General features: G+C 38.5%; 1 protein-coding gene across 2 annotated transcripts; it reads right to left on the bottom strand.

The window, feature by feature from the left end:
- Positions 1 to 1,935: 1,935 nt before the first annotated feature.
- Positions 1,936 to 10,944, bottom strand: anxa13l (annexin A13, like). Of its 2 annotated transcripts, none has more exons than XM_034137888.1 (11): positions 10,678 to 10,944; positions 9,456 to 9,531; positions 8,281 to 8,375; positions 8,023 to 8,193; positions 7,491 to 7,524; positions 6,178 to 6,257; positions 5,542 to 5,610; positions 4,218 to 4,319; positions 4,031 to 4,106; positions 3,829 to 3,941; positions 1,936 to 3,731 (listed from the first exon to the last, which is right to left on the bottom strand). In XM_034137888.1, exons 1-11 carry the CDS (start codon positions 10,690 to 10,692, stop codon positions 3,612 to 3,614), a joined length of 951 nt encoding a protein of 316 aa, XP_033993779.1. In that variant the 5' UTR covers positions 10,693 to 10,944; the 3' UTR covers positions 1,936 to 3,611. The 2 variants fall into 2 exon arrangements, with proteins under 2 accessions (XP_033993779.1, XP_033993780.1); XM_034137889.1 differs by having other exon boundaries at positions 8,023 to 8,190.
- Between the last annotated feature and the right edge of the window lie 3,072 nt (positions 10,945 to 14,016).

Below are 14,016 nucleotides of genomic sequence, written 5' to 3'. Positions count from 1 at the left end.
CTGTGTGCTATAGATTATTCAAAAAATCATGACTTTTAGGGGATTAGTCCATTAATATGCAGGTTTGTGTCATGAAGGTGTAGGGATCAAAAGAGTGCCGACGCGACCATTTCCACATTGTCCCACTGTCTGATTTTCTCTAGTTCTAGGTAGCTTGACCAGACCTTTGCTACGAATAAAACATGAGCAGCAGAGTGAACTAAGCCTCAGTCTTGTCAAGAACTAGACAGAAGACAATAAGCAGAGGGGAGAAAGAAAGCATATCTTGAGACAAATTGAAAACACCCCCAGGCTGATGGATGACTTGCTGGGTGAGGTACTGTGGTTTGACAATGATAAACGCTCAAGGAAAAAGGTCAGCGCCTACAGTATAGAGTGCAGCACTGTCTGGCAGGACAAGTTGCCCTTACACATTAGCACTCTGGATAATAGAGTACAGATGGAGGAAGGTGTGTTGAGTCTGTATGTGTCTTTAAGCAGTGAATAGGTTTGCCTGTAAGAAAAAACAGAGGTTTATGTTTAAGCCATACTTGTTCTTCTAGATACTTTATTACATGGCTTTTAGACTTTAGTTTAGGATTTTAAACAATTTCCCCGGCCTCCAAATGCCAAAGCAAATGTATTTAGTGTCATTAAACTATTTTAACTTTCCACAAGAAATAATTTAAGATGAATGGTCAATATTTGCATCATGGTATTTTTGGGAGTGTACAGAAATTGGTTTGGAAGGACAGTCAGGGAGGGTAGTTTGACTTATTTATTGATACTTTATTTCTAGTTTTTCTTCTAGAAATAATTGTAAAAAGAAAGAAAATCAAATGTAAAAAACATAAGCTTTTTTTTTTAAAGTATTTTTTCCTATTGGGGCTGTGTAATGCTTTTTATTCTAAGAACACTGCAGTTGTTTTCCAATAAGGGGGTTGTATTTTCATTATTTTAAGATAAGGCACTTTTATTCTTATTCGGGGGAGGTTATTGCAGTTTTTTCTTATTGGAGGGTAAGGCATGTTTTCTGAAGGGCGGGCGTTCGAGATATTCCTTACCGTGTCGGGTCCTGCTTTGGAAAACAGCTAAACTGAAAATTCGTCCCCCCTACCCACCCAAATAATTGTCCTACAATCCCTTTGTTTCTATTAAGACATTAATCAGGAACATGTTGTAATAGAATTTGTTTCCTTCCAAAAATCACAATATTTAGAGACAAATATTTCCCAAAAGGGAGTCTGACACGTCATACTTGAGTCCTTACACTGCATGGAATCCACCCCCCACCTTTGTCTGAAATGAACAGGCATGTGTGGTGCACACCGCCTTCAGGGCATGAGCGAGCAGCAGGGCTACATATGGCACACAGACAGTGAACATACAGGTAGCAAGAATGTGCAGGAGGCAAGTGTACTCCTAACCTTGCCCTTGATACAGAAACAACCATTACATCAAGGAATGTGAGGGGAGAGGAAGATACAGAGAGCGGAGTGGGAGAAAGAGAAGAAGAAGAAAGCCGTGGGAATGAAAGTGAGAATTTGGCTGCTCCTGTGTCAGTGCATCTGGAAGCAGTTCTCACTTGTTTTGAACTTTTCTTCTCCTCTTCCCGCTTTACAGTCGCCCAGAGGCGTCCCACTGTTTCTGCGCATAAGTCAGAAATGTTTTGGGTTAGATATTATAAAAAGCAACTTTTATGTTGCTTTGGATCATAGGCCAGCACCACAAACATTATAAAACAGAAACACAATACATTTTGGTTGACATACTGTAAGAGCAAATGGTTGTTTAAAATGAGTAATACACGTCACAATACGTTACAAAGCACAATACAATAACATAAGTGATTTCACGGTGATTTGAATAACTTGCATGTAATTTCTTCCTGAAATGCACCATGTACTAAATGGTGATGCAATGCTGCCCCCTACAGGATATAAAGAGAATAACACATTTTGGATGAAGTTATTTTATTTCCACTGGATAATAATGCCATTACAACAGGTTAATAACAATCTCTTTCATATAAGTTAGTGTCTTCATTTGCTATATGGGAATACAACAATGTATCATATTTATTTATAATACTAGAGTAATATAGTATAGTTGGTTTTTAATAAAGTGTGTTGAGATACAATTCCATACATGTAGTCCATTATCAGCGTTTGTACTATGGGGTTAGAGCAAAACCTATGTTTTTTTAAATATTAAGATCTACTAATCTTTAAAGCACATTAAGTCAAGTGTTACACATGTATTATGTAGGAGTTTAACTGTAGTAAATGTTAATGCAGTAAATGAGAACAGGAAACTGTCTAATAAAGTGTGTAAATGTAAGAGGCAGGATGTTAGCTTTGACTTAAAAATAAGACTACAAACAGTTAAAAATCCCTAATAAAAAACTAGGGATGTAGCTACAAAAACCCGACACTGCATACTTGAAGAGTTGAGGCTTATGAAATCAGGGTATATTATGTATATTAAATCCTCTACTTTTTCAAATTCGGCACTTAAGTGTTGCAACAAAAAGGAAATTGCATCGCCATCATCTTCTGAAAGGCATCTTTGAGGCTCTTACAGTTATTAGAAATGAGTAAGGCGACAAACATAAGAGAACATGTCGTTTATGTTGACAACAAATGTTTGAAATGCTGACCTACAACTTAAATGTGAAATGTTTATTTAAAGCTGTTACGTGTGAATAAAGAACTGGACTAACACTATTTATTTAGATAAAAACATTAACAAATTCCACAATGCTGTCGTAATATTGTCAAAAAAGGATAACAACCATTCAAAGCACCTTGACAGTAAGAGTGTAATGTTCTTGTCAAAACTGTGTATTTAAACGCTATGAATGTAAGTTCACCATGTGTCAAATACTGTGTAATTGTTTTTTGGTCCATGCTGCAATGAGAATGACTCTGAAGTGAATGAGTAAAACTGGTAAAGGGGTATAAGGAAGAGGAGAAGGAAGAATGAGTGGGGAGAGATGTCGTCACATTGGTTAAATAAGGCATTGAAACCACACATTATGTAATCATTCCACAAAAGGTAACACATTTTATATTGATTATGTAATAATATCCATATTTTTCTAAATAATATGCTGCAGTTTATAATAAACAGCTTGTATGTTAAACATTTTCACACATTTTGCAATAACTTAACACATATTGTACTGGTTATTACAAAATGCAGGAGTTGTAATTTTCTTTAATGTAAATGTAATATGTGGATAATATAATAACAGACCAAAATGATCTCCCTCCTTCCTGCGCATGTTTCAAGGAGGATTGGTTTGATTCATACGTGAATGGATAAAATGGACATTGTTGTTATGATTGTATACAATTGTTTATGAATGAAGACCTCCATTTTGTTTTGGTTATTACATAATTATTTGTAATGGTAATTGCAGCGTCCAGATGTTGCCTTAACCCCTGCACATTTGTAGTAAATCATTTTCACATGTTTGTAATATATTTTAGAAAATTATTCTTTTCATATTGTGTCCAGATTGCAGCAGATAATTACAATAATTTCTGCAGAGTAAAGTGAAAATGTATTTTGGATAGATTTTTTTTAGTTATTACATATGTTGTTCCAGGCTTGTAAGAAGAGATGTTTTAGTGCAGGATTTCGATGAGGAGGCGTTTAAAGTCTCCACCGCACTCTGAATCCAGAGCGTCTTTCAGGGTAACGTCGTATTTCTCCAGGTACATGTCCTTCACTGTCTCCAGGTCGAACTGTGGGGTTAACAATATAACACTGCCGTCACAACAAATCCTTTCCTTTAAAATTGAGCACATTTTTAGACCCAAATTTAGTTTTTTTTTGACTTGCCTCAGAGCGGCCTACAATGATGCGAATGAGCGTGTCCTCGTCAGTGCCCGCTCCCTTCATGGCGGCATTAAGGCGTCGGGCAAAATACAGCTGCGGGTTCTTAGCACACCTGACTATAAAACAAACACAAGCAAGCAGCAGGTGTTATTAAAAATACTGACATTTGATTGGATTGTGAACATCCCGTTAAGGTCCAACCTACCTAGAGTAATGTAGCATTCTTTGAGAGTTCCTGTTGCTTCAGAGTTAATGGTGTCCAAAATGTCGGTCCCTGAAAGCTGCAAGGGAACGAGTAACATGAGAACTTAGACGTACAACAGAGATGAAAGCCCAGATGAAATTATCTTTAAAAAGTAGCTTGTTATTGCAGGAATGTGAGCAGTTCTTACAGACTCATAGATCTTAAAGGTGGCCTGAAGCTGCATGTAGTTCCTGTGAGTCAGGATGAAGTTGAAGGTGGTCTCATCAGTGCCAAATCGGCCTTCTCCTGCCTGACAGGGATAAAAAGAGTACATTAAAAGACAGCATTGGTGTGTTTTAATGCCATGTCAAACAAACTTGATCTTATTTTTGTTAGTTCGGTCATTGTTCCTATTAGTAATACAGTACATTTCGAAGGACAGACAGGAGAATGGGGTAAACACATTTTACTTATACAGATCACCATGGAACTTCCCCAGTTTTCACTTAAATTAAGACAATCACTTTTGTATTAAAACTTTTCTGAAATACTCTGTTCAATGCAAATGAGGTATTATCTAATGCAATTTGTGGGTACATTTTTAAGAAATCTACAGGCGAACAGACAGGTTTGTAAAATAATCACGCAATTTTTTATTTTATTTATTTTTTTTATATTGGATATATTCCTCCCACTAGTCGCAAAAAATACATTATTATCGACACAAAATAGCCCAAACGTTTTGCTCATTATGATATGGTAACCACATAGTATCCAACCATGCTAGCAGCTCTGTGATGTAGCCTACTAAAAGAAAACAGCCATTTAAGCTAATGCTAATGTGTTTTTGCTCATCAGGTATTATTTGTATCCAAGTCCCCATTTTAGGATGTTAGCTTGAGCAAATTAGCACCAAACACAAAGCCTAGAGCTCATCATTGGAATGTCATTAGTTTGAAAGGTTGTTTGGTTGAAAATACCAAAGAAGTCAACAAATCTAAACAATCTGATGATTTCAAATGATTTATCCTCTGGGGAACAAGAATGTGCGTCCCAAATTTGGTTACAATCCATTAATAGTTGATGGGATATTTCCGTGTCAGGGATGAAAGATTGGGGCAACAGACCACAATTTCCATCCCTAAATTCCAGATGCTAGCGTGGTTAAGAGAACTGACTCAGGGGTTGTTTGTGAAGGACTATAAACCTCATTGTAGTATGTGAGATGTGAGGAAATGCTGACAATCTCGCAGATTCCTGTTTCTGCACACACTTGCTATTGTACAGTGTGAGAGTGATACTTCAAATATGAAGCTCCACGCTTAAGTAGTGAATTTTCACGAAGATCCAACAATCCATTACTGTAGGAAAAGCCACACTGCAGCAATACCACAAAAACAAGCTTGATTTATGAAATCTTACCATTTAAGCCTTAGATCACGTTACATTGCAAACACTGGGGTTATTCAATGGGCAAACTATGAATAAGGCTACTAATTCAAAGGGGAATTATGAAGCATCTGGGAACGTACCTCAACCAAAGATGTGGCATCCTGTTCGGCTAAATCCTCATCCACCTCATAGCCCTCGTCTCTACTCGCCTTTAGAGAGGAAAAGAGGGGGACATGGAGAGGAAGAAGACAGGTTTAAGAGGAGGGATCAACGAGGCGAAGCATGTAAAGTGAGGTTAAGATTCAGAGAGTTATGGAAAAGTCAAAAAGACAGGTTGCAAATGTAATCTCAGGCATTTAAGGGATAACAATCATCTGCTGCACATAATGGGAAATATTTGAAGGCCTCTTTGGATAGGCGTCGCTGTGGAACGTGAGTCACACTGTGTTTGTCTTTCCTTTCTGCGGGAAAGGAAGAGAGAGGGGAAGCAGAAAGGGTGGGAGGGCAGAAAAAGCTGGCACGGAGGCAGCAGCATGCCGATGATGGGATGTTTGACAAATGTCTCAGTGGGCGAATCACTTCTTGGAGAACAATTGTGCTTCCATTATCAGAGGAAGAGAAGTGGTATTGTTCTTCTCTTCATGGCTTCCATCCAAATTCAAGACTTTCACTTAATTGTTTTTCAAAACGTGGTCTCCGTTTTCTTTGTTTACTGCAACTTCCCTTTGGTACTATAAATGTTGCTAAGTTTTGTTGATGGTTAAACTGGACTTTACCTGCAGCAGTGACGTCAGCAGGTTCCTCACGTCTCCACTGGTGTCATCTTCAATGTCTGCATCCAGTTCACGCTCATGCACTGTAAGGTAGGAGGGAAAAACAGTCAACACTTAAAACATAGTGTATAAATACACTGTGAAGTGAAGCTAAATTAAAACCGCACGCTGTCAGGAAATGTTTAGACGACCAAAGGTTACAATTAACTTTCCTGAACGAAAAAAACACGGTGAAAGGGTTACAGTGTTAAGACTAAACAGACCCTAACCCTTATTCTAACACCCTGGTAGTGACTTTTCAATCACAAGGAAGCCCCGCCCTAAAGCATTAGCTGCCATATTTTCAACTTAAAGTTGGGGTAGGTAAGTTTGAGAAACCGGCTCGAGATACACTTTTTGTTATATTCCATGGAATGCTCTTAACATCCCGATAGCAATGAATATCTGAAGTGCTTTGACAAAAAATCCATTAAAAAATGTCATCTGTGGAAGCCGTAGTACTGTAAAAAGTACGACCAATCATTTTAGCCGGCCCGGCTTAAATAACTGGATGGCCTACCTGCCTGTCAGCCTTCCATCTGTGCACAAACTTATCTCGTGCCCTCATTGGTCATGTGCGCGTTCTTGTGTGTTGGAGGAGGGGCTCTGTAAGGAAGTGGCAGATTTTCTCCGGTTGTGTATTTTCAAATTCTAGCGATCTCGAGCCGGTTTCTCAAACTTACCTACCCCACCTTTAACTAGAAATGGGACTATCATTTACAAAATGAACATCATGCTGTTATGAAGAAGACTTTAAACTAGTGATGGAGACCATAAACTTATTGAGGTATCAAATCAAGCAGAAGTAGGGTCATTTTCTCATAGACTTATATTTAATTGACTTTTTTTTTTTTAAAACCCCTTTGTCAGCCCCTGGTGGCTATCAAACAGAATGTAAGTTTAAGACACTTATGCATTAGCTTCTGGAAAAAATACATAGGTAAAAGAACTAAAAAATAAAAAAGTGTACGGTGAAAATGTGTCTTAACACGGGATAAAAATAAGGTTATTGAGAGCTTAGTTATTTTGCAATGAGTCAACTGTGATTCTGAAGAGGATAACATCACACTGTGTTTTGTGGCCAGTGAAAAACATGAGGAAAATATATCTCATGACTCCATGACTCACCCCCAAAACTGAAAATGGCCACAACATTATGACAAATATAAAACTTAGTATGTATCTGTTCCGCATGCTGGTTGAATTATCACTCTTTCCAGTATGAGAGGAACCTCAGATTGGTCGCTATAAATGATTCAGACTGAAAGAGAACTCACCAGCGGCGTAAGTCTCCTTGTAGCTCATAATGTCCTGTAGAAGAGGCAAAGACAGAGGATCAACATTTTTACATTTGAAATGGATCATATGACTATGTGTTATATACAAATAGGTCACTTTGAGTTACAAACCCCAAGTTAATTATTCCCCCATGACTGGAAAGTCATTTATACAACTTTGGATTCAACTGTCTGTTATGGCATATTTTATAAACTAAGGATTTAACAAAAGGTTACACAGGGCAATTATGTGGAGCTTTTGAATTACAACATTGGATATCTGCTAGAAGCTCTTTCTCACTTTATGGATTTTGTCAAAATGGAGGCCAAGCAGTGTTCTCAGAAAATCAAAAAAACTGGCAGCGCTTCGAGATTTGACTTGGCAGATGAGAAGCGCTATATAAATTAAATGTATTATTATTAAATAACGCATGTAAACCAGAATATAAATAGTTTCTAATAGTTAACCTGTAGAAATTGGGTAAAAATAAAAACATGTAGTATCAAAGGATAGTATCACAGATTGACAGACCTCATTGGTGGCCGTGCACAGGATCTCGACGAGCACGTCTTCGTCCGTTCCCGCCCCCTTCATGGCCTTCCTCAGCTCCTTGGCGAAGTAAACATTAGGAGGCTCCAACATGGCTATGGTGGCCTTCTCAAAACTACCTGTCAGCTCCTTCTTAAGGACTTCCTCCAACTCCTGAACAGAAAAAGAAACAACTGCATTTACGTGTATGTGTAAATAAATGTAGGAACATGAGAGAGGGAGTGTAGAAAAGATACTTACGTCATCATACTTCTCAAAGTAGGCCTGCTTGATCTCCACACGCTGAGCTGCAGAACGATTGGCCAGGATCTGAACAATGACTTCTTCATCCGTCCCTGCAGATTATAAAGCAGTACATATCTTTTAGTAACCAGCCCATCGAATGGCCATCATCATTCACCATAGGGAGCATAGATTTAAAGTGGTATAACCCTACACTTCCTACTAATTGGTTCTATGGGCTGTTGTGTTTTATTGGTAGGCTGAATGACCACAAGAATGTTGGAATTAAACCATACACTCTAGCTTGTGTACTTCGCTCTTCATCGGCCAATCGAAAGGGTAACAAAAACACTCCCGTTTGCTATCCTGGCTGTAAAATGGTGGAACAAGAACCCCATTGATAAAATGGAGAGCCAAAAGTTTACAGATCTTACTTCACAGACTGAAAATCTACCTGGTTAGACTGCGAGTTGCTCAATCATTTAAAAAAACTCCAGCACTTAGAAAGGTTTCGCTTGGCTGAATGCACTTATTGTCACTTGCTTCAGTTAAATGAGATGCAATACAATTATGGGAGCTTCACCATCAGGGCAGTATTTGACTATTATGAGACTTCTTAGAGCCTAACATTTGAAGGCAGTTTCTATGTCTTGTCACCTAACCGTAGAAGTATATTATTAAAATGGCAGCAAGGCAGACATGTTTCTGGTAAAATCAGAAATACAGTTTTTCTGCTTTGACAATTATTATTCAAATGTGTACTAAACGCTCATGGTAAGGTAATTAAATACATACAATTTCTGCTTTTAATTTTAATTTGTATAATTGGTAATTTGATTTTGTTTTATCTGCTGGTTATATCTGTCTCGCTACAAGGACAGTTGTAATACAAAAATAACTGATCAAATAAGAGGGAAGTATTGCTGATATTGATATAACAACACTGCTGGCCTTAAAATGTTCTTTGTGCTGTGTGGCACCAGTCTGTTAACTTCTATCTTCAAATTATCTGATAACTTCTCTGATTAATTCAATATATATTTTTGGATCCATTGTAAATGCACATTAAGTAATGGATGCAATAATCACACACAAATAGAGAAACCAAGAGACTAAATAATATAAATGACTGAAGAGAAACAACAAATTGCACAGTTATTGAAGAAGAATGAGACTACACTATTCATACTTACCTAGACCTTTACAGGCTTTTCTGATAGCCTTGATATCAGCAGTGACATCAAAATCCTCAAATGGGACAAGGGTGGGCTAGAACACAAAGTGATATGATCATTAAAAAAGAAGAAGATACAAAACATAAAAGAAAAGCAAATATATACAACTACACACACTGTTAGGATCATGTATCCTATAATTACTGACAGAGGTGGATAAGTACTCAGATCATGTACTTTAGTAAAAGTAGAAGTACCAGAGTGTAGGAATACTCTGTTACAAGTAAAAGTCCTGCATTCTTACTTAAGTAAAAGTAGAAAAGTATTAACATCAACATATACTTAAAGTACCAAAAGTAAAACTACTCATTGTGCAGATTGATCCATTTCAGAATAATATGTATTATATGTTTTGATTATAAATGTTGATAAGTGTAATCAAAGCTGGTAAAGGTTTGAATGACTTTGTATACTGCAGGGTAGATTGTGAATTTACTCCAGGTGTAACTAAAGTCTGATTTAAGAGTTGATTATATTTCACATCATTTATCTAAATCTGCAAAGGAACAAGAGGTACAAAATAACTGTATTGGAGCAAAAGTACACCATTTACCTCTGAATTCTAGTAGAGTAAAAGTACAAAGTAGCATAACATGGAAATACATGTATCTCAAAATTGTATTTAAGTAAATGTAATTCACAGCTCTGATTACTGATTCTATGCACTGCAAACTGATGTAAAATGTAAAATGAAATAACAAACAAGCTAGAATCACAGTGAAGCATGATGACAGTGAGGTTGTAAGGGATCATCACAGGGCCTGTTACAGTAGGCCGGTCTCCCGCAGGAAAAGGGTGCAGCAGCAGGCTGATCGCTGAGTCATGCGGCAGTCTGTGAGCAGCCTCCTCTCCTCACCCCCACTCCGTTAGCACAATGCAGCCTTATTGATCAGCCTTTCCGAGAAATGCCTAGTCCCTTTTTCTGCTGCTGCCCAGGCCTTACAGGACTCACTCCCTTTGCTCAAATAAACTGCGCAACTTCTGCCTCGCAGCTGTCAGAAAGTGTTGTTTACATCTCCTGAAGTAAATACCACCCTTAGAATAATCTCCCGGACGCTGCATAAGTGATCATCACAGTAAACTGGATCGTTTCAAAGCTTTAAAAGTGGCTGATCCTCCATTTTACACTAATTAAAAATCTAATGTTGTTTTTAAAAGTTGGGAAATCCCGTTTTCTTACCTGCACGTTCCCCATTTTAATCCAAGATCGCGCTGTCAAAAGTGACAAAGTGATAAATGAGTGGAAAGCTGTGATGTTGAGCGGCGTTGCAGTGGATGTGATGTGTCACTGTGGTTGTTCGGTTGTTCCTGGAGGACGCCCTGTCCGGTGCTGCAGGGTGACGTCACTGCCGCTTGTTCATTTAGTAGGGGGGAGAAATGCAATAATTGTTTGCAGCTTGAGAAACTGTGTGGGCCGGCCCGTAGCACTGGCGTTATAGATGTTCGCCTAGGGCGCCAGATATGGGGAGGGGCTGCGCTGGCAGTTCTGACTGCGAGGGAAAAAAACATTGTTGACCGTTGGTGCTCATCCCAATGTTCGGCCTTAATGTAACAATATTCATAATTAAGTAAATGTAACACCCTTTTCACCCCGGTTACACGTTTCATTTGCCCTGTACGATGGGCGCTGTAAGTGATGAAAATGGGGAATGTTGGCTTATCTGGCGCCCGCAGCTCACAGCCAAAATGCGAGTGAGCGAGGGAGAGAGGGAGGGTGCACCGGTACCGGCGCTGTTGTTATTAGAATCTGGTGCAACAGTGGTAATTAAAGTTTAAAAGTCTAAAAAATGCTACAACTACTGTCACAAACTGGATGAAAGTATTTTGTTAAAGGAGGATGAAAGCGTAATCAAGGAGCACTATTGGAGTGACTTTGATGGTTATTGGACTCAGGATTAATTAATTTGGATTCCCGCTGTATCGCCACGTGCTGAAAAGTGCTATAAATAAAATTGCCTTGCCCTGCCTTGCCTTGCTGTATGAAGAAATTAAAGGACGGCGCAAGTGGAAACAATTCACAAAGGGATTAAACTGTTTAAAACACATGCTCAAAGTGAGCCGGATTTTGCCGATGTGTTTATGTGGATACAAAAATTGTAAATAATCTACAAAATGGAGGAGACCGATCTGATCGGAGCAACTGTGACAAATAATCTGAAACCGGCATGGACAATGACTATGTTTTAAAAATGCGCTTATCCAGAAAAGCCTGGTTTGGACACTTTACGGGCAGAAGAAACATTTCTATTAAAGAAAGAATTATACATTTCTGTCTTTTATGCCTATAATAGCTACTAACTTGAATTTTTATTCAAATTAATGATTCAATTATTTTGTATATGTTATTGTAATGTAGAGACAAGGCTTTTAGTGACAATCATGTATTGTGTTACAATTATATGTAAAAAAAAAAAAAATAATAAAAAAAAAAAAGTCTAAATATGATATTTGGCCTCAAATCATCTGAGGCCTGGCGCCCCCCCTGCGATCTTTGGCGCCCCCCAGGTTGGGAACCACTGCCCTAGAGGATGTGACGTCCACCCCCCATTCTATTGCGTATTCCTTGGATACTCTATTGATCTTTATCTGTTCTATTGTACGAATCTCTGGCTGGGGGGGGGGGGGGGGATTTGCCAGCTAAAATCTCGCCTAGGTCTGCAAATTGTCTAGAGCCGGCCCTTACTGTGTGTCATCATAACAACATGTGATCCTGGAGTTGTAACAGACATATTTGCTCTCGTTCATTATCTCTGTAGAAATGCTTTCATTCAGGGGTAGCAGTTCCAGCAGAGAGCCCCAAACTTTCCTTTCCCTGGCCACATCAACCAGCTCTGACTGGGGGATTCCAAGGCGCTCCCAGGCCAGCGAAGAGATATAATCCCTCCACCTGGTCCTAGGTCTACCCCTTGGTCTCTTCCCAGCTTGACGTGCCTGGAACACCTGGAGGCGCCCAGGTGTTTAAACATGACATAGCGTTTAAACATGACATAGCGATTTAATCGTGCATGTTTTCTTTCCCTCCTGATCATGTGCTTTTTCCTGAGGTGGGCAATTCCAGATAGCTGTGCAATTGGCTGCTGAGCGTCAGATTGAGTAATCATGTGTTAGTGTGTTGCAGGTGTGCTTTCCTTACCCCTTATTACTTTGGCTGGCAATTTGGAGGGGCAAGCATTTTGGATTTGTTTTAGTTCAGGAGATTGTGTTACACACTGCATATTCTAATCATATTTAATTTCTATGTTAGGCTACAACTGTGGTTTATCTCATAGATAGACTGTCATGGTAATAGTGAGCACCTTTTGTTGTTTGTTTGTTCATGTAGCTAGCTGTGGTTAGTGATGTGCAAAACTAAACCAACAAGTATTTTTGAACAAATATTTGAGTGTCCGTAATGAACCGGTTAAGCCTATCTTTATCCAACCTCCAAGTAGTCATGAATCCACTTTATAATATCCAACAATTTAAGAAACAAACCAATAGGTTGCATTTTAATAATCCAAACTCAAACAGGAACGTTGTATGTTTTATTTTAGTGGGTCATACTTGCAGTGTCACTGTGAACCTGATGGCATATTATGCAAAGAAATATAAAAACTTTAAAGTTCTGAAAAGTTTGTTACATTTGCATATATCAACTCACAGGAACCGATACTGTGAAAATAGTCAGTTTGCACACCACTAAATTTGATGCCATATTTATATAAATAAATCTAGTAAAGTGAAGCCTTTTTGGCTACATCTGACCCGAACTGTACCAACATGTTTTCTTTTTGCTTTTAGTGAGATGAATATCCATTAAGTTTGGCTGTTGGTTAAAGAAAGATTTAATTTTCCTTTGAACACTGTAGCTCAATCTTGAATTAGTAGTAGAAGTAGTTGAGATCATAACTACTGAGTTACACAAATTGGTGTTATTGGTGGGCAAGGGGTATTACCCCTGGCTGGACCACTTTGTTTCCCACTTCACGGCCCAAGTTGGGATCATAAAACGTAACGTGTGGTTAAGGTCAAAATTAGGGCTACGTTTGTAGATTGGTGTAATCCAAGCAAGAGCGCATAGGGAATTAGGAAGTCAGGACGGGCAGATAGCAGTATAAAGTAGTACAAATACTTGATTTAATAATCAGTGTATTGTTTTTGTTAATGCCTGTGTGATTCACTGTGTTTAAATTGTAACAAAATCAGCTTATAGTCACTGAAAGAGTAGAAGGCCTTTGTCCTGAGAAAGGGCTACGGTCCATGATTGAATTAGCCTTGTCATGAGGTCAGCATTGTTTAAATGATGATATATAAGAGAAGACACTCTGAAAGTCATTTAGAGGAGGACTGTGTACGCCTTTTTCTATTCTGAATGTAAAGAGTTTGATTCATCACTTCAAGTCTGTAACTTTTAAGAAAACTAGCAACTCGATATTTTCATTATCCACATGATGGCAATGTTGCACAGAGAGCAAAGTACATGCCAAGTGAACTGAACAAAACACAATACTGAACAGACCAAAGCAATGTCAACTGGGTT

The sequence above is a fragment of the Trematomus bernacchii genome, unplaced genomic scaffold (genome assembly GCF_902827165.1).
Source record: "Trematomus bernacchii unplaced genomic scaffold, fTreBer1.1, whole genome shotgun sequence".
Lineage (NCBI taxonomy): Eukaryota > Metazoa > Chordata > Actinopteri > Perciformes > Nototheniidae > Trematomus > Trematomus bernacchii.
Note: the sequence above shows the minus strand (reverse complement) of the source record. Positions and strands in the feature narration are given on the sequence as shown.

Coding starts and splice junctions, on each gene's coding strand:
- anxa13l (XM_034137888.1), bottom strand. Junction 5,611..6,177: donor TGCTGACGTCACTGCTGCAG/GTAAAGTCCAGT, acceptor TCCTCTCTAAAG/GCGAGTAGAGACGAGGGCTA. Junction 4,320..5,541: donor ATGCCACATCTTTGGTTGAG/GTACGTTCCCAG, acceptor TATCCCTGTCAG/GCAGGAGAAGGCCGATTTGG.